Raw genomic sequence first — 26129 nt, forward strand, 5'->3', positions numbered from 1 at the left:
ATTAATGTTTCTTATTTTCTGAAGAAATAAAAAGCACAAGGGGAGAGCTATTGATAATATATGTTCCACTTATACCATTTGTGCTTATTTGAAAGTATGAGGAACAAAAAGCACTTATGGTAATCAGCCTCATTTCTTAGGTACATCTTATCCTTTCACAGAGCTTAAAAATACCAAGAGTAGATTTTTTTTTTTTTATGTTTTCTTTCTTAAGTGTGCATTACCCATATACTCATACTAGTTACACAGTATCTCTTCCAAATAATCAAGTTTATATATAATAAATTGCTTTTGGCCAAAGAAGATTCATTGTTACAGGGGACAAATTATGCCTGGGGATATAATCTTAAACAGCAAAACACTAAAATACATTCATTCTACTCGAGTGTGTGTGTATATGTATTTCAAAAGTATCAAAACATTTTAAGTTGCAGCTATTAGTTTGTTATATGAAACTTAACAGAATTATAAGACTAGACAGAGATCATCTAATTCTACCATTTTCTTTAATACATGGAAACTGAAATCTAGTCCAAAACCATCACAGATATTATGATCTATATTGACTTATATCAGGAGTGTGAGAGTGGATATGTGTGTGGGTGTGAATTTGTTATATTGTGTAAGTTATATTGTATTTTCAAGATACTAGGGTTACTATTCAAAATAGAAGATGTATTTAGTGGAGATGGTGGGGAAGGAACTGTGTGTGTATGTGTGTGGTGTGTGTGTATTTATTTATGGGTATATATCACATATATATGTGTATATATAAATATTTATATTCACAAATTCACATGTGATATATACCCATAAATAAATAAATATACACACTTGTGTATATGTGTGTGTGTGTATATATATATATATATATATATATCAGTGTTTATGTATATATTTGTATATATCTACCACATGAAGATACTGGCAATGGAAGATACACATGCTGTATGTATATGCAGTATAAGCATACTCAGCTTATGAAAACTCTTCATGTGGGAGAGGCAAGAGATCGTGCTTCTGGAAAAGTTCTGATGATATAGAATAGAAATATCTGAGAGAGACTGTGCAACATAAGTAGACAGTCTCACACTAACTTTCAAGAATCCACCCTCACACAACAGTGGCTGAGATGAAGACTTATTTAACAGCACTTTTATTTTTTGTATATGAATTTGGTAAACTAATTTCATTTAAGAACTGAACTAAGTTTGAGTTAATTCTTCCAAGAGACTAAGATGGTATAGGTGAAAATGTGTCCCTGATGAACTGAATATGGATCACAACATAACATTCTCACTCTTTTTGTTGTTCAATTGCATTTTGTTTTCTTACTTATTTATTTTCTTTTTTTGATCTGATTTTTCTTATGCAGCAAGAGAATTGTATAAATATGTTTATACATATTGGATTTAACATATATTGTAACATGTTTAACATATACTGGATTGCTTGTCATCTAGGGGAGGGGGTGGGGGAGAAAAGGAGAAAATTTGAAATACAAGGGCCAATACTGTCAAATTATCCATGCATATATTTTGAAAATAAAAAAGCTTTATAAAAAATGACCCTAGGCAAGTCACTTAACCCCAATTGTCTCAGCAACAACGACAAAAAAAGTGTCGGGAGGTGTTGGGGGGAAACATTTATACCTCTATTAGTGTTGTATCTTTGAAATAAATAGCCCTTTCTGAAAGTGAATATTAGCTTGTTAAATGGAACTGCAATGCTATTTACTGGCAACAGTGAGAAATATGAATTGTGGGAACTTCAGCCAACAATATTAAAGAAGACATACTCTTCTCCTCAACCTCTTAAGTTACACTTAGACACTAAGGAAAAGATGTATACTATATGACCCTGGGATGCCAAGCCAGAGACACCACATCTATCCATTGATCTAGCGATCCATCCATTGATCTATCGATCCATCCATCCATCCACATACCTCTGTGAGTGTGTGTGTGTGTGTGTGTGTGTATGTGTATACATATATATATATATATATATATATATATATACTTGAATAATCAGTTCTTCAGGCAGTCAACAAGCATTTGTTAAGCACCATCTTTATTCCAGGACCTACATTAAACACTTGAGAATACAAAGACAGCAGTGTGATACTTCTTTTCAGGGTGCTTATATTCTATTGGGGGAGAGATAAAAAAGTACACACGCACACATACAAACACACATATAAATACACATATACACACATACAAAATAAAAACTGTATAAATATAAGGCAATCTCAGAAGAAACTCATTTGGGAAGAAGGAAGAAAGCATAACATTTCTCTTAAAGAGACATTGGACTATATCTTGAAGGAAACCAAACAGCCTAGGAGTTAGAAACGAGAGAGGAAATACTCCATACATAAGGAACATAAAATAGAAGGATCAAGTGCTCTGTGTGGAGATCACCAACTAGGCCAATGTATCTAGATCAAAAAGTACATGGTCGGAGGAGAGAGGGAGAGGGAGTAGAGTATTGTAATAGTCCAGGCATGAGGTTATGAGAGACTGCAATAAGAGCAACTGTGTGAATGGAGAGGAATGGATCTGTAATAGAAATGTTATAAAGGTAGAACAACAAGATTTGACAACAAATTGGACATACTGGGAGAGAGCTAATGAGTAAATAAGGATGATATCAAGATTCTATGTACCAATGACTAGAAAAGTGGTGGTGATCTTAACTATAATAAATAACAATAAATTGGGGAAAGGGAAGTGTTTGCAGGGCAAGATAAGGAGTCCTCTTTTGAACACATTAAATTTTAAATGCCAAAATGGCATCCATTTTGAAATGTCCAAAAGATGGTTGTTCACCATGATATAAATGATATAGAAATTCACCAAAGAGATTAGGGCTGAAATATAGCTGTGGGTATTATCTGCATAAAGATAATGGAAAATAATTTGTTTTATAAAGAAAATGGGAAAAGACAATGAATAAGTTGTACTATCCTTTATTAACTGGATTATTTGTAAATCAATAGAATAAAAATTAGGTTTATATTTATGGCATCAAGAGGTGATAACAAAGTAATGCTAATTAGTTTTCATTAACTGTAAATATACAGAGAAGCAAAGTAATTTAAGGAAAACAGAAATTTTCTAAATAACTCATTTTTACTAAAGGTACCTCAAAATTATATTTATGAATTTTCTTTCATTCAACCTTTTCTATAAATTTTCTGAATATATATACTTCCTTTGTTTTTTCTACAAAGCTTGATAAGTATTCAAATCCTATAATCACATCAGCTCTGTTATTGTTTTTGGAAACGGTCTATCAGTCTATTGCCCTATGACTCCTTATGACTTCATTTACCTTCTCTTTAATCTTGCGACCAAAATATTGCTCCCTGGACACCACCCCTTTATGTTGATTTTTCTCTCTATCAGAATGTAAGTTTCTTTAGTTCAGATATTATCATTTTTTGAACTTGTATGGCTATCACTTAACTCAATGTTTAGCAACAAGAAACAATTTATTAATATTTTTCATGTTTATTTATTAAATATACATTGTTTTGGACATTTCAGGCCTGGAAATGTAATCTATATAACTTATTCTAAATTTGAAACATTTTCCAGTTATAACTTATTAGAAACATGTTATTAAATTCATTAGATAGATATTTTGTGTACTGTGATATTTCAGTTTTAAGAATTACCATATTATTTAAAACACTAACATTTTTACTCTGTTCATGTTCTATGATAAATGTTTGTATCTATAATAGGTAAAGGACATACTAATTCCATAATAAATTCCATGGCTCTTATAGCTGGTTCATCTGACAAATTAATCATTTAGTTTACTGGGGAAAACAAAAACAGCAAACAAAGTCCTTCTATGACCACAGGAGTAGTAATAATTTTGAGAGACAATTTTGTGGCTAAATTTTCTACATTATGAAAATGGTCAATTAAAAAAGTAATTCATCACCATGATTTCTGAGGAAGTTATAAGATGGGGAAAAGTAGTTGTATGTACCAATGTAATATGTACAATACTTTAACTGTCAATTTCTACCACATTTTCATGATCAACCACCTCCCATCTATGGCAAATTAGCTAATATGAATGAGAATCTAGATCCTATAAGAATGAATTAGTCAAACCTACTTAATATAATCAGAGATATTTGATTTTATTAGGAGGGAGCAATTATTAAATCTGTAGACTTAGTTAACATTGTATCAGTCTGTTTTGCTATCTCTTAGCAACTACTTACTAAACTTATGATTTTGTATTTTCTTCCTCCTCCTTGAAATCTACTTTAGACCTGTCATTCTTTCTCAACCACAATCTGATTAGATTGTCTTTTGAGATGAATGAACTGCAAAGACAACTTTCCTTATCTTAGAAAAATGCCAGTTCTGGGTACTATAATCCTACATTTGGATTCATTTATTTACATTTTAGTTTTGCATCTCTGGAGACCAAGGATTAAATTGGACAGAGATTTCAAAATGATTGGATTAATCCCTATATAAATTTCCCACTAGACATCTGTCCATATCACAAAATCACAATATATAATAGCTAGAAGTCTTTGTTCTGAAGAAGATTCTAAAGACAGCTGGGTCAGAATGGTTAGTTATACTATGCAATACTAAATCAAGGTCATAAACAATATTTCTGTATGCTATGAATGGTCTTAATAAATGGATGAGCCTAGAGTTTAATTTTTTTTTCTAAGTCACCATGTTTTGTTGAAAGATACATTTTTTTAATACCTGTGAGTACCACATCCATTTATTTTTTTCCAAAAATGACCATAAAGTTTTTAATTTGGCACACTATTTTGAATGATGAGAAAAATTATGAGTCATAAATGACAACATTTGTATGAAGAGAATTAAGATTTTCTTTAATTTTAATACCATTGAATCAACTATTCTTAGATTTGAATTCAATTCAGTAAACATCTAAGAGTTTATTGTGTATAAGATATGATTTTCTCCCGGGGGGGGGGGGGGGGGAAATTCAATAGATCTCCTTGAATACTAAAAGTCAAAGCAGTCCATTTCTCTTGAATTATATATAGCCAAGTCGAAAAATGTGTATGAAACCAATCCAAATTTGGGCTTTGTAACATTTTGATATGTCTCTTTCTCATATAATAAATTTCTCACAGGAAAATTTTTAAAAATGTCTCATGAAAATAATTGATACTACATATTTTAATTCTTAAGAAAAACTCACCAATGAAAAAGTATTGACAAAGGGTAACTTTCTAAAAAGTAGTTCAATTTATTTATTTTTTTTTTTGCTATATCATTGATGACTATGGTTGAAGAAATTCTTATTCTTATATATACATAATAAGTTAAATTCAGTCTTAAGGAAATTTTCCTACAGAAATGAGCTATTTAAAGTGTTAATTTAACTTAATTATTGACCTAACAATAAGTGAAAGATGATAGAATTGGTCTCAAGGTATTTCTTTTAAATTATATGGATTTTTTTTCAATTTTCATAACAGTTATAAGTTGCATAATTAGGTACTTTTATATATTTATAATTCATATGGCAATAGAATAAAATTACTGAAAATATTTTAAATTCATATTCTAAAACTTTACCAATAGGCACCTTATTTTAATCTTTTTAATAAGAATATTAACTAGCATTTGTATAGCATGCATTATGTACTAAGCACTGCTAAACACTTTACAAAAATATCTTATCCACTGAATACCCCTCAAAAGTAGATGCTATAATTATCCCCATTTTGCAGTGGAAGAAACTTAGACAAAGAGAGATTAAAGAATTTGCATAGTTAGTAATTGTCTAAGACTATTTTTTCGAACTCAGGTCTTAATGACTCCAAACCCAGAACTCTAGCTATTGGGTCACTATGCTATTTTCACTGCTTTCCACATTCAAATGTAATGTTAACTTGAGAACTACAAATATTTGAAATATTTTACCCAAGTGGAAAAATTACATTCTAAACTTTTATGGAGACATAATATACATAAAACATTTCATAAAAAAAAGTTTCATATTTTGGATTTCATATTGTAATTTTGATATAATGTATCCTTAGCATTTTTCTTGATAAATGTATATGTTTTGTAGATATTTAAGGTAAAGAAAATTATTTTTATAATATATGAAAATTGAAATTTTGTTAATAATCTTTGACAGCTAAGAGTTGATGACTGTTTACATTGAAAAATAAAAAAACAAGTATTTATAAGAATTTTAAGAAAATTTAAAATATAGAAAGTATTGGAATAACAATACTCATCACTTCAAAAATAGGATACAGCTATATAAATTAGAAAAAATACAACTTATAACTCTGTTATGAAAATTGAAAAAAAATCCATGTAATTTTTTTCTTTCTTATTAATTAATTTATTTGTTTGTTTGTTTATTTATTTATTTATTATTAATTTTATAATTATAACATTTTTTGACAGTACATATGCATAGGTATTTTTTCTTTTTCTTTTTCTTTTCTTTCTTTTTTTTTTTTTTTAAACAACATTATCCCTTGTACTCCCTTTTGTTCTGAATTTTTCCCCTCCTTCCCTCCACCCCCTCCCCTAGATGGCAGGCATTCCCATACATATTAAATATCTTATAGTATATCCTAGGTACAATATATATGTGCAGAACCAAATTTTGTTGTTGTTGCAAAGGATGAATTGTATTCAGAAGGTAAAAATAATCTGGGAAGAAAAACAACAACAACAACAAAATGCTCACAGTTTACACTCATTTCCCAGTGTTCCTTTTCTGGGTATAGCTAAATTCATGTAATTTAAAAGAAATGCCTTGAGACCAATTCTCTCTATCATCTTTCACTTATTGCTAGGTCAATAATTAAGTTTAATTAAATTTAATTAAATATCTTAAGCCTGAATTTACCTTATTATGCTATTAAATATTATGTATATAAGAATATAGCAAAAAATTTAGCAAAATTCCATTATTATTAATATGATTCATTAGCTAAATCCATTGTGATTTCCTTGCTATAAGGGACTCCCATTGAGGAAACTGTACCAGTTCAGATCAATACATCAAGCTTCCTCTAGGTCTATTTCTATTCTGTTCAATAAATAGTCAGAATTAAATTTTAGCAAACATTTAATGAGAATAAAAAACACTAAAAAAAAACATATAATTGATTGAGTTTACAATACTACTATAAAAACTAATCAAGAAATCATTGACATTATCCTGAGGTCTAGACAAAACTAAGCCCATTCTAACTGTAAAAATTGAGTCAAATCCAAATACTGATGTTACTCAGTTCTCAATATATACAACTCTTTTTTCCCCCAATTTTCAACAGAGTTTCCAAAGATGGTATCATTATGAATCCATGTAGGACAGCTAGGTGGCACAGAGCACCAGGCCTGGATTCAAGAAGTCATTTTCCTGAATTCAAATGTGACCTCAGGCCCTTATTAGCTGTGTGACTTTGGGTAAATCACTCAACCCTGTTTGCCTTCATTTCCTCTTCTGTCAAATAAGCTGAAAAAGGAAATGGCAAACTACCTCAGTATCTTTGCCAAGAAAACTCTAAATGGGATCACAAAGATTCAGACAGAATTGAAATGGCTTTCATACCATACAACCTAATAAATAGGTTATATTTGTAACTGAAAGATTTCATAATTCATAACAAAAATGTTATTGTATTTCAGGAGATTTTTGGCATTCTAAATTGACTAGAATATTTCATTTGGGATGTTTAAAGTTTAAAATCATGCTCTTCCCTCCCATTCTTAAAAAAAAAATCACTTATTTTAACTGATTTATAACTAATTTGAAATAAGCTACAACTAGCTGCATATGCATGCATATCTCCAAAAGTCACGCTTTGAAGGCCCTTTAATTTTGAAAACTCTTTACTTAACAAATGTTAATTGTAAGGCAGAAAAATAACCTACCATTTGGGAACTGTTAAGCAAAAAGCATATTTATTTTTCCTGTTTCTTTTTTAAAAGCAATGAAATATATAGCAGTGGCACAAACCATAGAACAGAACAAAGACACAAACCATAAGGGCAAACCCACACAGACACACACATGCAGTGTACCATGGTCTCTCATACTTGTTGCAGAAGAAGGAGTGTTGCAACTCAGCAACCAGTCTGCAGTATTTAAAACAGTCATGGTGTCTCCTGAGAACAGGAACGGTATATAATGGGTCATTGTTTGAAGGCCTGCTCAGTGTCTATGAATAATCTTCAATGCTTGTAAGTGTTTTTGCACTTTGAGCCAAGTTTTTAAACTTGTATTCCTTTTGTGAATATTATTATATGGTTTATTTTATTCAAGTAAAATATATGTACATGATTATTATTGTCCTTGAAAGCAAGTTTCCAGAGTTTTGAATCTTTTAATCTTTATATTTATACTTGATTTGAATTTTAAAGGCAAACATACTTCATCTAAAAGTCATCCCTAAATGGCCTGGTCTTTTCTCCTCATATGAACATAAAAGCCCTTTGATTTTAACTGGAATTATGTGCACATATGGAGAGATGAATTATCGTCTATAAAGAAGGTTAAAAAAGCTACAAAGAGTTTAGTGGAAAAGTTTTTCATTCAAAAATTTATAATGTTTACAACTTCACATGAAAATAATCTGAAAATTGAATCTATGTAGACTCTGGTCTTTCACCCTATTACCCATCCATGAGTTGGAATAGTTTAATATACTGATAACTAATCATTAAATTAAAAAAATATTTTGTGGCAACTATCTACATCCAATCACTTCTAGTAGTCTCTTGTTCAGAGCAGTTTGAATTTCAAATTTATTGTAACAATTATTTATATGTTGTTTATAACACATGTTCTAACATAAATCTAAATATTTATAAAGAAAATATATCTAAAGAAAATATGGAATATAGAAAAATGTAGAATATATAAAAAAAGATATGCCACTTCCATTTTGAACAACTAACAAATAACTTTTTCCTTTAAAAATAAAATTTTGAACACCTGTTTTTAATGTTTTCCACTTCCAACACTTTCAAAACTAGTTAAGTCAATTTCTTGGTAGCTTTGTACTTAACTTTAAACTTTTAAAATAATTTTTAAATCACTAAATTCCAGCCAGAGCTCAAAGTCATGCTCTGATGCTTTAAATGCATGATCAATTCATTCTTTCAGAAATCAATGTATAAGACTCCTTTTCCTCATCCTTGAGTGAACACTTTGGAGACAAAAAGGACAAACAAGCATGAACCATTAGCAATATGCTGTTCTCAAAATCAGCCTTTTTTCTCCTTAAATGTTTCCAATTTTAGATGATAAAATAATAGAAATAGAGCTGACCCAATAATAAATCATATACTTGCTAAATATATATTTGTACATAATAAAAAGACATGGTGTTAATTAAGAGGATCTTTGCTCATTTATTAGCACCTCTAAAACTAAGCATTGAAATTTATATTCTTTCCAACTTGTGGGTAGTATACTTACCTCCTGTCCCATTTGTTGTAACTGATGTGTTGCTGAGATTAGATTTATCCAGTTTGGAGCTACCAGGAGTATCACTACTTCCAACAAGAGTATGAGGACTTGCTAGGTCCTGCATTTCCATAGACCTGTTAGAGCAGGAAGCATCACAGTAAAAAGTTGAAATCTCAGCAATCTTTCTTTAATAACTTATACATATTATTTCTACTGAGACATGTGGTCAGTTACTATGTTAGTTATTGGGACTGTTACTAGGAACAGGAATAATAAGCCATATGAAAATTGAAATTTGATTAAAATTAATAAATTTGATTTTGATTAAAATTAAAGTGTATTTTAAAAAATATTCTGATGTGGCTCAAACTATAATTTCTTTTATCACCACTCATACTAGAAATATTTTAAATAAGAAAGGTCTTTCTATTCTTAAAGAATGAAATAAAAATTCACTTTTGGTCCAGACCTGTGAGAGGCAGCATGGTACAACAGTAGATAATAGGTTGGCCTATGTTGTGGATTTATGAAGATCTGTGTTTAGTTTCTGTCAGTGAGAAATAATGGTTGTTTAAGCCTTTTAGCCTCCTAGTGCCCCAGGCAACTCTCTAAGATTTTAAATTGAAGAATATTTGCTGATTTGTAGTGGTAGAGGGAATTTCTTCACCTAAAATTCTCTATATCAATGAAATCAGAATACCAAATATATTTGATTAAATTTTATCAATTTTGTAAAGAAAATTGCCTCCAAATTGGAAAGAATAATACTTCTTTGTTAAATATTGTCATTTCATTTTACACATAAAAAAGATCCCTTTCTCCTTCTAAAAGCTACAGTGCCATTTAGTCTTTAAAATACAAATGCACTAATCATTCATGCACTAATCCTGCATATAATCTATATCAGAACAAAGTCTACATGGGGAAGAAGGGGAGGACTTTGAAAAGCAAACATGCATGTTTGTATCTGTATATGTATTATGCACATGTATATACGGGCATATCTATGTGGCTCATCTAGAGGGACAGAAAAGAATCTTGGCAAAGGCAATAATTTCAAAAAGGCAAGATATGTATCCTAGGATATGCAAAATATATTACCTCTCTTCCTGTTTTATCATGAAAAGAAGCAAGTCTATTTATTTTTCATTCCCATATTGGTGTAACTCTGCTTGTTGAATGCTAATGATAACATGACCTTGGTAGTTATCTTCTACTACTGATGGGGTAAAAATTAATCAGTTATCACTAAATCCTGAATAAAGGCTAAAATCACAAACTATAGATTATTAAAGGTCATGGATTATGTACATGAAGGATATTGCATTGAAGCAAATTAAACCTGTAACTCAGGTCTTGCTGACACTAAGTTCATCGCTCCACTCACTACTTCACAATGAAATCTAGTTAAGGTTAAAGTGTCACATTGGAACAGGGAGAGGAATTTTACAACTGCAACAACTTTCAGAGATCATCTATCATGCCAGGGAGGAATTGTGATCTCTTTTGAGGCAGAGAATATCCTCCCAACTCTTGAAATATTCAAAGAAACTATGAAGTTCCAACAGTGATTCTCTAATTTCAATTTCCTTCATTGAATTTGGGCTCCATTAGTTTCCTCTCAATTTTTTTTGTGATAATGAAAATGAATTAGATAAGAGCTCATCCAGTAAGAAACAGTGTTTACAAAATTATATAAATGGGTCAGTCATTTTCAGTTATTTGGTCATTATCCTTAAATGATTAGCCTTTTACAAATTTTTTTTTTCATCTTCCCAAAAATTATTATTATCCCCATTTCACACAGAAAAAGCTGAGGGAAGTAGACCAAGTCTGATGAAGCAGAGAACTATAATTCTCTAACTAGCAAGGAAGTAAATGGATCATACCAATTAAATTATTTTATGTTCTCTATTATGCCAGAAAGATTTTTGGTACTCCTATCTTTTAGGAAACCCCACAATATGGACTATTTTTTTTTTTTTTTACTGAATGAATGTAAAGATGAGTATTCTGTAGTGGGTAATTCCTACTAGCACCAGTCAGAACTAAAGAACTCTTAATACGACTGATAACTTGTTTAGAACCTTTACAAAAACAACAAAAAAAAGATGCATAGTAATATATTTTATACAGAAATAAAGTACAGTAAACATTTAATGATGAAAATGAACATTTTTCTATGTGTTTTTAATATAAATCATAGGTTTTTAATTTTTATTATTATTATTATTATTATTATTATTAAAAATAACACACTAGATAATAAATGTGGATTCAAGTTCCTGATCTAGTACTAGCCTAACATGTTTTTAAAAAGCCCACTGACAGACTCACTCATACTCCTCCAATTTATAGAATTCAACTTGCTGACAAATGGGTTTCATCCACAGATAGGCATGTTGTATTCCATTCTTTTATATGCCAAGACATTCTGTCTCTTTATGGGGTTATTCAACCCATTCACATTAAGTGCAAGGAAGTTAACACCTGCCAGTAGGGATCAGTGTGTGAAATGTGATGAGTGAGGACTGTGATAAGTGTTTGGCATTAAGAAGCAAAAATAAAACCTCTGTGAAAAAAGATGTGGAAAAGACAACAAGACACCAAGGAGAGTCGTGTGTGAATACAAATACAAACATTTAACATACCAACCCACCAGGAAGCAAGAGTTATGATTGTGTTATATTTCATATGATAAGCAATGCCAACAGAGATCTGGGAACTCCCCTGTAACTTCATTCTTTATGACCTTAAAACACTTGATAGTTACTATGGAAAAAAAAAATTAAAGTCAGCCTGGCATCTTTGTGATAGGGACTCCAGGTCCACTTCTCTTCTGGCTTAATAACCCATGGAGTTAATCCAAGTACAAAGTTCCTCTCTGAAATCAACAGGATCCCAGTTCTGATATCACTTCCAAAGAGCAAGATGAAATGAGTCTGATATAAATATTCAATTGGAAAATTACCGCCAATCTACTCAGTGTATATAGAGTGCAATTCAAAACTCTCCCACCTGGTACTTACTGGCTCCCTCATGTCTACTAGGTACTGGCAGGTGGAAGGCAGGCTGAAGCTTAGGGAATCTTTTCAACTGCCAAGCTAAAAGAGGGGCAGGTAAGAGTGGAGGGACCATAACACCCAAGGATTTAATTATCATAGTGTTTTCTGCCTGGAGGGCACCATTTAAAGTCAGTAATACATTAATCCCATTTGTAGTATCCTTTGAGACATGATTGGGGATTTGAGAACAGATGAAAAAAATAAGGTTACAAAAAAAGCTTTGGAAAAATGCAATAACTTGTATCTAGTTTTTATTTTAATGATAATTTGCAATATATATATATGCACATGTACATAAAATTACATATATATATATATATATATATATATATATATATATATATATATATATATATATATATATACATATTTGATCCAAGCTTTAAGTCACAAGATGAAATTATTATATAAAGGGTTCTTCTATCTTCTGTCTGGAAAGTATAGATGCCAACCTGAAAGACTGATAATGTCTGTAGGATACAAGGTGAGAGGATTCTTTGCATCATCATCCCTTTAATCTCATTGCCAATAAAGTTTTTAAATAGTGCAGAAATTAATGTTTTCGAACTGTTAACATTTTCGTAGAGATACATAATGTTCTTAAGTTTAAGTATTCAAACAGATTTATAAAGCTAATAACTATTCATTACAAGTCTCTTTGAAGAATAAAACTTCATCAACTTTGATGAAAATAATTCAGAAATTTTGTTAGAGTGAATGGGCCTAGGCTTATGTTTATTGAAGAAATACTTAGTAATGTAGTGAAAAGTATGTTATTTTCAGATACTCTTATTTAAGAGGGAAACAGGTGTGTGCGTGTGTGTGTGTGTATGTGTGTGCATGTGCATGTATGAGAAACAGATAGACAAGATATAAAGATACAGAGACAGTTTTTTTTCTCCTAATCGATCAATGGAAAATTGAAGAAAAATAATAGATTGAAAATCTTCCTGCAAATAATTCATAAGCTCACAAATGAGGCATCTTTTCCTTAAAGGATACTGTGTAGGGCTTTTGATCTTGTAATATATAGGTAGTGTATTGCAACTACACTATTTGAATTTGAATTAAGATATAATTTTATTGCTGTTGTTCAGTTATTTTAGACTCATGACTTTTTTTCCCCAGGGTTTTCTTAGCAAAGATACTAAAATAGCTTGCCATTTCCTTCTCCAATTTATTTTATGGATGGGGAACTGAGGCAAACAGAGTTAAATGACTTGCTTAAGGCAAAACAATATGTTCCTGAGACTAGATTTGAACCTATGAAAACAGTCTTCCTGATTCTGAGTCAAGTGCTCTATCCACTGTTCACCTAGTTGTCTAAATCAAATACAGAGAAATAATATAACTGCCTATGTTTCAGACATTTGACTAAGTTAAATTGGTCTTTTATTAAGTTAATAGAAGGCTTTTGAAGTGTTAGACTTTCTAATTTACGGTAACCTATTCTCTGGTTGTTGTTGTTGTTGTTTTCTTTAAGAGACAGATAATCAGCTCATATTTATTATTATTGCTATTATAATAATTATTATTATTGACTAGTATTTTTACTGAACTTTAACATTTTAAAGTTTTTTTTTTTTTTTTTTTTTTTTTACAAATATCATCTCATTTGTTTTCCCAATAATACTAAGAAATGGATACTATTGCCATTTTATTTTATTTTTTCTATTGATCTTTTAAAGATGAAGAAAGAGGCAGAGATTGAGATTTACCTATTTATTTTTTTAAAAAAATAATAGAAATTTTAAAATCATCACTATTTTATTCTTAGAAACTAGGAATTGAATGCTTAATTTTTAATTTTTTTTTATGTTCTAATAAAAATTTTTATCTGGAATTTAATATCTTTCATTGTTTGCAGTTCAAAATGGACTAGCCTTAGCTAGGAACCTGAAAAGGAAGATAATTTCTTCTTCTTTTTTTAATCCCTCAAATAAAGAGAAGAAGCTGTCTCCACATGATGAAAAAAACAGTGGTGGGAGTAGGCAATGAAGATTAAAAAAAAAAAAAAAAAACAACAGAATTGGCCAAATGGAAAAGAAAAGAAAGTACAAAAGTTTACTGAAGGAAATAATTCTTTAAAAATTAGAATAGGGAAATTGGATGCCAAGACTCAATGAGACACAAAGAAACAATGAAACAAAGGTTAATTTATATACTATTCTATATGGGAAGATAACAGGTATTTTTTTATTATAGCTTTTTAGCTTTTTATTTACAAAACAATATGAATGGCTAATTTTTTCAACATTGACCCTTGCAAAATCTTCTGTTCCAAATTTTGCCCTCCTCTCCACCCCCCTCCCCTAGATGGGAGGCAGTCCAATATATGTTAAATATGTTAAAATATATGGTAATGTGTATTTTCGAAAAATTCTACATAGAGAGTGAAGGAATGAGTTGATTATGGGAATGATGTAAAAAAGTAAATAGGTGAGAAAGAGAGATGCCTTGGAAAAATGGAGAGGGAAAAAGAAAAATAGGAAATATATTCTCATAACGAGGAAGAAGTTTTTACTATGGATGGGGAAATGAAGGGAAATAGTAGACAATACTTGAATTTTACCTCAGCAGAATTGACTCTGAAAGGGAACAGTATACAGACTCAATTGGGTAAAAATCTATTTTACTCTACAGGAAAATAGGAGAAAATAAGAAATAAAGAGGTTATAAAAGGAAAGTTATGTAAAAGAAAGCAGTGGCCAGAAGCAAAACAGGTGTTAGAGAAGGAACTTGGGAAAAAAAAAAAAAAGAAAGAAAAAGAAGGATAAACAAGGAAATAGGATGGAAAAATAGAAGAATGGGTTAAAATTGGAATCCAGCAACATTTTGTTTACAAGAAACATGCTGGAAACAGAGCTACACACATAGTAAAAATGCAAAATATAAGCAGAATTTATTGTGTCTCAGCTGAAATAAAAAAGGCAAGGGTAGATCTCAGATAAATGAAAAACAAAATAGATCCAAATGAAAGAGATAAGCAGAGAAATTATGTCTTGTTAAAAGGAAGCAAGGCAATGAAGATAACAATATATTGAATTGATATCAATATCTATATATCTAATCTATTCATACAGATATGTTTAACAAATAGTACAGAATGCAATTTTTTTTTTCTGCTGAGGCAATTAAGGTTAAGTGACTTGCCCAGAGATATATATGTAGAAAATGTTAAGTGTCTGAGATCACATTTGAACTCAGGTCCTTCTGACTTTGGGGCTGGTGCTCTATTCACTGTGCTACCTAGCTACCCCACATCCAAATTCTTAAAGAAGAAGTTAAATAAATTGCAGAGGAATAGTAAACCTATACTAGTGGGAAACTTAAATTTTCCCCCCTGGAGAAAGATAAATGTAACCACAAAATAAATAAGAAGAAACAAATAAAGGGGATGAAGGGAATCATAGAAAAGTTAGATTTGATTAAACTATGGTGGAAACTGTATAGGGATGAAAAAGAAAATCAATTTCTTCTCAGATATACATGTGTTTTTACTTATATACATATACACAAAGATCATGCTCAGAGTCAATAAAATGTAGAAAAGCAAAAATATTAAATATTTAATTTATTATAATTAAATTATTAATTATTATTAAACTTAAAAATTACATGTACACTTTTCAGACCATAATTTAATGACATTAGATCTAATAAAGACATATTGAAACATAGTACAGAAGCTAATTGAAAACTAAAGAATCTAATCCTATAGAATGAATGATTCAAAGAACAAGTCATGAAAACAACTGATAACTTCATTAAAAAGGATGACAACAGTGAGACAATAGCCTAAAATTTGTGACATTCAGCAAAAGTAGTACTTAGGGGAAATTTATATTTTTAAATTAATACATCAGTAAAAAAGAGAAAGAACAGACCAATGAAATGTGCATGCAACTAAAAATAGAAAAAACACAATAAAATCCCCAATTAAGGTGGAAATTCTGAAAAAAAAAATTAAAAATTGAACTAATTAAACTGGAAACTAATTTTATGAAGCATCTATATAATTTATGAACTTTAGTTAATTTGAATAACAATAAGAAAGAAAATGAAATTACTAGTACCAAAACCAAAAATATCGTAATATATCACTAGTAAATATGAAATTAAAGCAATTCTTAGCTATTATTTAGCAAAACTAAAAATCTTTGGAAAAAGAATTACCATTTACAAAATTATCAACTATACAAAATAACAAAAGAGGAAATAAAATACTTATATAATTCTATCTTAGAAAAAAAAATGAAGCAAGCAATCAATTGGCTTGCAAAGAAAATATGTTCAAGACCAGATGGACTAACTAATGATTTGTACAATTATTTAAGGAACAATTAATCTCAATAGTTTACAAATGATTTGAAAATAAATAGATTAAGAAAGAGTCCTTCCAAATTCTTCTGATGATAAAATTATTATTCTGTTACCTAAAGCAAGGGAAGCAAAACTAGAGAAAAGTATAGATCAATTTCTTAATGAATATCAATGAAAAAACTTTAATTAAAACATTAGCAAAGAGTTTATGGTCAGTAGTGAAGCAAGGATATCTGTTATCACCACTATTATTAAATAGGATACTAGAAATACTAGCTATAGCAATAATACAAAAAAAAAGAAATAGAAGGAATACAAATATAAAATGAAGCAACAAAATTATCATTCTTTGCAAATAATGTTACATTTAGGTGACCCTAGAGAATCAACTAAAAAAACTAGTTAAAACAAATAATAGTTTCAGTTAAAGTGAAGGATACAAAATTAACCAATGTTAGTTTTTCAGTTAAAGATCTAATTTCTCAAATATATAGGGAACTGAGGTAAATTGTGTGTGTGTGTATCCATTCCCAATTAATAAATGGTCAAAGGTATTTTTTTTCAAAAGAAATCAAAACTGTTAAGTCATTTAAAAATGTTATAAATCACTGCTGATTAGAGAAGTGAAAATTAAGTTAACTCAGATACTATCTCATCTCTCAGTTTGGTTAATATGACAAAAAAGTAAAATTATAAGTGTTATAAGTGATGTGAAATAATAAATGCTAGTAAAGTTGTAAACTGGTTCAATAATTCTAAAGAACAATTTGAAAACTATGCCAAGAGGGCTATAAAATTGTGCATAATCTTTTCACTCATAAAGTACCATTACTGGGTCTATATCCCAAAGAAATCAAAGAAAAAGGAAAAGGACCATTTTTGTACAATAATTTTTATAACAACTTTTTTTTTTTTTTTTTTTTTTTTTTGTGGGTAGCTCAGAATTGGAAATCAAGAGGATGTACATCCATTGGGGTTGTGATATATGACCATGATGGAATATTATTAAATTTAAGAAATGATGAGCAGGATGGTTTCAGAAATGATTGCCAGAAATACTTGGGAATATTTATATGAACTCATCCAAAGATCCAAGACAATTTCAAAGGTCCCATGGTGAAAAATACTATCCATCTCCAGAAGGAGAACTGAAGAACTCCCAATGAAGATTGAAGCATGTGTTTTAAGATTCTTTATTTTTTTACATTTTTTGGTCTTTTTTTCAAAATGGCTAATATGGAAATGTTTTATATGACTATATATTTATATACATATTTACATATATACATATATATTTATATGCATATATATACATATATATTTATATGCATTTATATGTATATGTACATATATATATATATATAAAATCAAAATCAAAATGTTTGCTTTCTCAAAGAGAATTGGAGATGGAGAAGAGATAGTATTTGAAACTCCAAAGTTTAAAAATGATTTTTAATTTTTTTACATGTAATTGGGAAATATTTAATGAAATAAATGAAAACAATAATTGTTTTGCTGTTATTGTGATTTTTATCTCATTTGATACTCACAACAATACTTTGAGAGAGGTATTGTTATTCCTATTTTATAGATTAGAAAATTGAGGCACAGTTTGTTAAGTGACCTGTACAGAGTCATTCATATAGCTAGCAAGTGTCTTAGGGCTGTATTTGAATTTAGATATTCCAGACTGCAGGCTGAGTGCTCTGTGACCTATACCTCAAAATGTCCCAAATTAGTTATTAATTTACTCACATTCAATTTATCTAACTCTTTGAGGAACATGACTTATTTTCTCTGCCACTGTTGTGTTCAATTTTGAACAAAACAAATTTTCTAATATCTTTTCTAAGGCATTGATAAACTGTATTGTGGAAAACAGAACAATCAGAACAGTGAGAAAGCTAAAGATTACATCACGAACAGCTGAAAGAACCACAATTTTGGAGGCTGGAGAGTAGAAGACTTAGTTACTGGGATTTGTATAAGAGAAGATTATGATTGCCTTCCAGTTTTAAGGCTAGACAGATTTAGATTTGTTTTGTTGACACCAGAGGGCAGAACTTCCCAATTTATCTACAGTGTGTGAAAGCTGCAAAGAAACAGATTTATATTTGGAAGGACAAATTACCTAAAAACCCATATCTCTATCATCAGGTCTCCAAAAAAAAAAGGGCTACATTTGAAGGGAATAAATAGGACAATGAGCAGAATATAGCTGAACACTAATTCTAGATATTGGAAAAGAGATTCTTGTCCAGTGCAATGTAAAATATCTTGAAATCAGGGACCATTTTTTGTTTTACTTATTTGTGTTTGTCATGAATATTCAACATATGCCTAAAGGTTCTTTAATTGAAGACTAAATTAGATGATCTCTGAGGTCTTTCCCAATTCTTGAGTTTCTCTTGGCTCACTTGTCTCCCTAATCCAACCTTGCCTCCCTCTCCATTTTCTTAAATTATACTGTCTGGAAATTGAGTTTCCACCTCATAGCTCATTCCATGACATTGTCTTAATTCCATTTATCTTCATAGCAATTTCTTAATCCCTAAAATTAAAAGATTCCATGGTAGTAAGAAAAAAAACAAAATAATATATATAAATTCTTTCCAGTTCTAAAGCCCTTGTTTCCCTGTCTCCTACCTTAAATCACTTCTAAATTAGTTTGCTTGGCTTTCAATTTTTTCTATGATTTAGGTCAACTGTAATGCTTTAATCTTCCCTAGAGTTCTATGACATTGAATCAAACTAATCTTTCATTGTCCCATGATTATGTCATGTTCATTTTTTCCTTTGCATTTACTCATGTTATTTCCTTAGAAATAGAATGTTTGTGCCTCCTCCCTGAGTGATACTGATACTGATACTACTCTTTCTTTATGACTCATTTTAATAAGTTCCCTGACTTTTGCCAGACTATTCAATAATCCTTTCAATGAATTCCTTAGCCTTGAACACAATTTAGTCTCTTTAACATACAATTTACTGGTGAGAAAGGATCATCTTAGACCAGTGAAAAAATTTTACTTATAGCAAAATTATTACTTCAGGTAGATATGAATTTTTGAGAATACAGATACAAGATTATAAATAATTAAGGATTGAAGGGAATTTAGAAACTGTTCAGCCTAACCCTTTAATTTATATATATGTAAGAAAATGAATGCCCTAATGATTTTAACAAAATCATAAAACTAATCAGTGCCCAAACCATGGCCAGAATTTCAGATTTTCAATTTAATATCTTTTTTTTTTTTTTAAACAATATAATGCTGCTTTTCAGCACAGGCTTCATGTTATAAATCATTAAATACATATATTACTGTTGTACCTAAATTAACATTTGCTATGTATATGAGGCAACTTTTTTTTATCCTTATAATAATCCTGGGAGGTAGGGACAATTATTATTTCTATTTACAAATGAGGAAACTGAACAGAGAAATCTATGCAAGTATTACATGTCTGATGTGGGATTTGAACTCAGGTTTTTCCAACTCAAGTTCCAGCATACTATCTACTGCTCTACATAGGAAAAGAGAACCTGATTTTATCTGAATATATGCAAGAAAGATTGGTATTAAAATCATGATTTAGTTTAGATTTTTCTTTTGTTTTTAAGTGAATATGTTAGAAATGCATGAACTCCTTTTTCAAGAGCAATAATAGATATTAACATTTGTGTGTTTCATGTCAAGAATGCAAAATAAAGGGATGATAAAAATTAAGTGTTTTTATATAGAAATAGAACAATTATTAATAATCTCATTTACATTACAAAATAGCCTCTCAACTCTGCTCCTACCTCTCTAAACTTCTCCAGGTCTGAAAAGCCTTTTCATTCTAGAAAATGTCTTCTTCACTCTAGGAGTTTTCTCAATCTGGAAGATCCCTTTGCTCTTGCAAACCACCACCTTCCCAAGCTTTCCCCTTGCCCAGCCATATCCTGATTGGTAAGTTCCTCTTGAAATCTCTATTTTGAAATATCCCAGCTAACTCCATGATCAATTCTTTATTCCTTTTATAGCTCAATTCTAGACTGTCTAAATTCTCCCCACTCTCCCTTTCAATTCCCTTTTATATTCTGTCTTTCCCCATTAATATGTAAGCTCTTCAAGGGTGTTTCTTTTCTTTTCTTTTTTTTTTTTTTTTTCTATTAATGTTTGTATTCACTTAGCACAGTGCCTGACTTGTAGCATACATGCAAATGGCTATTGATTGACCTGACTCACTAACTTTCGAATGGCCAAATAAAATGGGGCACAATTAAGGATAATTTTTTTTTCATTCAAAGCTCCAAACTATGAGTTTATGAACCCTCAGAGTAAGATCAAATTCTTCCCAATTATGTCCTGATCCCTTACAATAATTGGCTGGCCTGTTTTTTAATAGTCATCCAATATTTTTTTATAGACTAGCTGCTACCATACTCAGCAGGAAAACAAAAATTAAACATTGCTATATGAAAATGGTTCAATACTTTCAGTATTATTTCAGAAACCATGAAGGCTGCATGTCATCTACATTGCTTTTCATCATAAAGAGTGAAGATCTGATAGATATTCACAAAAAGAATTCTAAAATTCAAACACAAATCAAAGAAACCTAATCTTTTCCTAAAAGTCTCCATACGAAATAAAATATATATATATATATATTTATAGAAATATTTATATATATATACACATATATATATATTTATATTTATACAAATATATTTTATATGTGTGTCCTAGATGGAAAACATCATATTTTGCCATAGATTCAGGAGGTTTAATCTTTTCCAAGTGAGATTATATTTGACACACTTACATTCCTTTGTATATTTAGATTAATATTCTACGTTCATGGTTCAGCCATTTCTGACTCTTCATGACCTCATTTGAGTTTTTCATAGCACAGACACAGGAGTAGTTTGTCATTTTCTTCTCCAGTTCATTTTCCAGATGAAGTAACTAAGGTGAAAAAAAAAAGTTCAATGACTTGTCCAGAGTCATACAGCTAGTAAGTATCTGAGGGAAGATTTGAACTCAGGAAGAAGAATCTTCCTGATTCCAGGTTTAGCACTCCATGTGCTTCCTAGCTATTCAATATCCCATTAGCCTGCCTTAAAATGAATTGAGTAAGAAGTGACACAGTCAGTTGCAAAGAATACTGGCTTTGGAATCAGAAAATTGATAGTTAAATCCTATGTCTATGTGATGGTGGGCAAGTCATTTAATTTCCCTGGGCCTCTCTTTCCTTATCTGCAAAAAGATACCATTGAGATATATAGTATCTTTAGTCTCTTTTATGATCCTATTGTAAGAGCTTAGAGAAACTTGTCTTGGAACATACACAGGTTATTTCCTGCCTGGGTTTGCCCCAAGCTTCTATGTGGTCACTTGGACTGGACTCAGGCAGGAAAATATCCAGTTAACTTGTAAGGACTCCTTACCTACTACCATCATATTATGATCTCTATGATACCTAATACATTTAATTCCTGGATGATTTTGGACAAGTTATACAATTTTTACGAGCTTCCATTTCCTTTTCTTTAAAAAGAGAATAACAATAGCAATTAAAAATAGCAATTGTGGAATTGCTATGAAGATCAAATAAGATAATATATATATATAAGAAGATTTGTTAAACCTTAAAGATTAGGTAAAGGTCAGCCATCATTTTTCATCATCACCTGCCTGACTTCTACATGACTCCTTGGGTACAAATTTAGAATATGTGTGTATTTGTGTGTATGTGTGTATAAATGATATATATATGTGTACATGTATGTATACACACATATATATGTATGCATATTAATGGACACACACATATATGCATATAAACATATATATGTGTATATATATACATGTGTGTGTTTGTGTGTGTGTGTGTGTGTGTGTGTGTGTGTGTATACACAGAAGTTAGAAGTGAAGAATCCAGCATTAGGAAGACTTGAGTTTCAATAAAACCTTAGATGTTAATTATGTGACCTTGAATAAGTCACCTCAACTTTTTATGTCCCAGTTTCTTCACCTGTAAAATAGACAAAAATATCACAAACTTCCTTGGATTAAATGTAGTTGTACTTGTAAAGAATCTTATAAACCTTACAATGTTATATAAATATTTGCTAGTAGATAGGATATAAAGAGTATAGATGGACAGGATATATAGATGAAGAGATGATAGGTAAGTTTGTTGATAGTATAGTTGGCAAATTGTTAGATGATAATTATAAGAGAGAGAGAGAGACAGAGACAGAGAGAGAGAGAGAGAGAGAGAAAGAGAGAGAGAGAGAGAGAGAGAGAGACAGAGACAGAGAGAGAGAGAGAGAGAGAGAGAGAGAGAGAGAGAGAGAGAGAGAGAGAGAGAGAGAGTAAATATCAGAGATCATATTTAAAACCAAGTTTACTTTAACTCTTAAATCATGCCTTCCTTCTTAGGATATATCTCATATGAAATTTGGGATCCAAGAATATATGGCTACTTGAGGCAGACTGGGTAATGTTATGTATGCAAGCAGGTGGGTAGAGATTACCTTAGGGAAGATGGCCTGAATTATTCTGACATATGATGGCTCTGTAAACCTTGACAAGCAATTTAACTTCTTCATGCATTGGACAATTTTCTAAGATGATGTTACAGGCCAAATGCTGGTTTGCATTATTTGAAGAAGTTTCCTATCAGGAACTCTGTATACTAATTAAATCACAGATATCAACCAAATACAAAGATATACAACATGAATACATTGATATAATAAACCTGAAAAGGCAAAGCTCAATTAACAGTAATAGAATCTTGATTCTTTCAAGACTGTCTTGTCTTAGGCAAAAGCAGAAGAAAACTGAATGAGAATAAATTGAACTGAAATAATATGATGTGGAAAAATGCATTTTTAAAAGTTTTTATTCTTACCCTTCTTAATAGAATAATAAAGATGTAGGGCAGGGTAGGTAAGTCGTAGCAGTAGTAGTAGTGAATGGTAAGTGAGAATAGCTAGGAATCAAAAGAGGGGCTGTTATATATTGGCACAGCCTACATACAGTACACAGCTGCTTCTTGGATTATAACAGGGGCCTACTCATCTTGCATTAAATTGTCAGAGTATCAGATTGTTAGAGAGCTAGTTGTTAGATTCCATGGGCTTGCACCTTGATTAACCCTACCTCTTACAGTTTATACACATGGATAAGGTTTGCATCAGTGGTTTATAGTTCAAAATTCAGACTTGCCACAGGACTTGTTTATTTCGTGAGCAATCATGCAGGTTTGGCATGGTGTGTTCTGTGTCTGTCTCTTGTCCTATTCCTGAGTTCTCTTTCCTTTCTATTCTTGTTTTAACTTAAAAAATGAGAAACTGTGGTATTCCTTTTTAATATATCTAAACAAAAAAAAAAGGAAACCATAGATTTATTTTTATGTTACTTCTCTCACCTCTCTCAGTCCAGTTAGCAATATGCCATTCAGTCAGTCAATGAGCATTTGCTTCAATTTCCTCATCTGTGAAATGAATTGGAGAAGGAACTTCAAGTCCACTCTAGTATCTTTGTCAAGAAAACTCCAATTTGGTTCATAAAGAGTTAGACATGATTAAAATGACTGAATGACAAGAATGAAGTGGTTAATATCAGAGAAAAGGCACTGAGATTAAAACCAACTCTTATAATACATGAAAATTTAACTGAGGTGTTCAGGAAATGATTATTAAAGGAATGAGAAAATGAAAGCTCCAATGATTTCTTTAAAACAATAATTCTCAAATGAGATTTAAATCCTTAGTAATAAATCACAAGAAGTTGGAATAGGAAATATTTTCTATCTTCAGTAATCTCATGTGTCACCCCAGACTCTGCCTAAAAGTCATTTTTATCATTTATTCACTCATTATTATCATTATTCTTACATATCCCAATAATCCTTCCCCTTAGCACCTCTCTTTTCCTAATCTATACAAAGCATTCTCATCCATCTAACACTGTATTTACACTGTTTATTATAACATCTAGTTCATATAAGAGGTTATCTCTAGTTCTGCCTAGACATTCTGAAATCAAGTTTGGGACACAAAAAATAAAACATTTCACCATGCTTAGGAAGAATATCTCTCCAATGTACTTTGGTTATTCTCCATGGGAGAGGAGGGAAGATGAAAGAAGCCTGGACAATCCCATCTCATTATTCAAAATTTTCACCATCTGTGCCCTATTGCTAACATACTGGCTAACATAAACATACTTGGAAAGGCTCTTAACTTTTCAGTGCTCTACCATAAGACCATAAATTGTATAAAAATTACCAAATTACATTGATAGAGGGAACTTCCTCATCTGCAAGTTCTTTATAGTAGTGAATTCATAAATTCAGTTTCTATTTCTATCCATTTTCTTATAATCCAGATTAATCTAAAGGTTTCAAAGATTTATTATATTTCTTCCAAGTGAACAATGACAAATTTAAACTTAGATCTTCTTGACTTCAATCCCAATGCCCTATTTCTGAATCATTTAGCTGAAAAAGATGAAAATGAGAACCTTAGAGGGATACTAATTCAGAAATAAGATATGTTTGTTAGGGTCTATCACTGGAGTTAGGGAGTAGAAAGATATACAGTGATTATATACCTCTTAACCAAAGGAAGTTGAGATTTCAACAACTTGCTATTTAATACAGAAGAAGAAAACACAATCTGAATGTAGGCAAAGGTGACTTAGTCCTTAAAAAAAAGAAGCTGCAAAAAAGTATATCAGGTTAATAAGAAAAAGTTTAACTATCAAAGTATTTAACAAAGTGCTAAAATATAAGGACTATAAAAATTAAAAGTTTTAAGTTCTGGAAAGTAGTTTGCCCAGTATTCTCCAGGACAGCTACTAGGGGAAAAAAAGAAATATTGAGATTCTCACTTCCAGAAATGCATTAAGAGCAGTGAGAATTTTGTAGTGGCCTATACTGTTTGAAATTTGCTTGTTTACTTTCACCAGGTGATTACTATTCGTGTTCAAATAATAATTTGTTCTTTCTTGAAAGAGTAAGTAAAGAGGCTCAAGGTCCACTTTCTGGGGCAGAAGGAAGAATGTAAAGTTCTGTTTAAAAAGGGAAGAAAATATTCAAAGAAAAAGGCAAAAGAAAACCTTGACTGTGCTCAGAGGGCATGAGAACATTATAAATTTCACATAGAAGAAAAGGAGGAAGAATCACTAGATATTTAAAGTTAAAAAACACATATAAAACAACTGTTTTCTTTCAAGGCATTGTGATGTGATTAATAGGTACTTT

The 26129-nt window shown here is 30.6% G+C and overlaps 1 protein-coding gene across 11 annotated transcripts in view; it reads right to left on the bottom strand.

Annotated features, from left to right (window-relative positions):
- EYA4 (EYA transcriptional coactivator and phosphatase 4) overlaps window positions 1–26129 on the bottom strand; it is a 312586-nt gene that overhangs the window by 76251 nt on the left and 210206 nt on the right. For 5 of the 11 annotated variants that reach the window (XM_074309793.1, XM_074309796.1, XM_074309797.1 and 2 more), the window contains exons 4-5: window positions 9481–9605; window positions 8082–8165 (exon numbers count right to left, since the gene is read on the bottom strand). In XM_074309793.1, coding sequence (XP_074165894.1) covers window positions 8082–8165; window positions 9481–9605 — 209 coding nt within the window. The remainder of the gene's footprint in view (window positions 1–8081; window positions 8166–9480; window positions 9606–26129) is intronic. The other 6 variants (XM_074309795.1, XM_074309798.1, XM_074309799.1 and 3 more) reach the window with 2 other exon arrangements.

This window comes from Sminthopsis crassicaudata, chromosome 4, assembly GCF_048593235.1.
Source record: "Sminthopsis crassicaudata isolate SCR6 chromosome 4, ASM4859323v1, whole genome shotgun sequence".
Taxonomy (NCBI): Eukaryota; Metazoa; Chordata; class Mammalia; order Dasyuromorphia; family Dasyuridae; genus Sminthopsis; species Sminthopsis crassicaudata.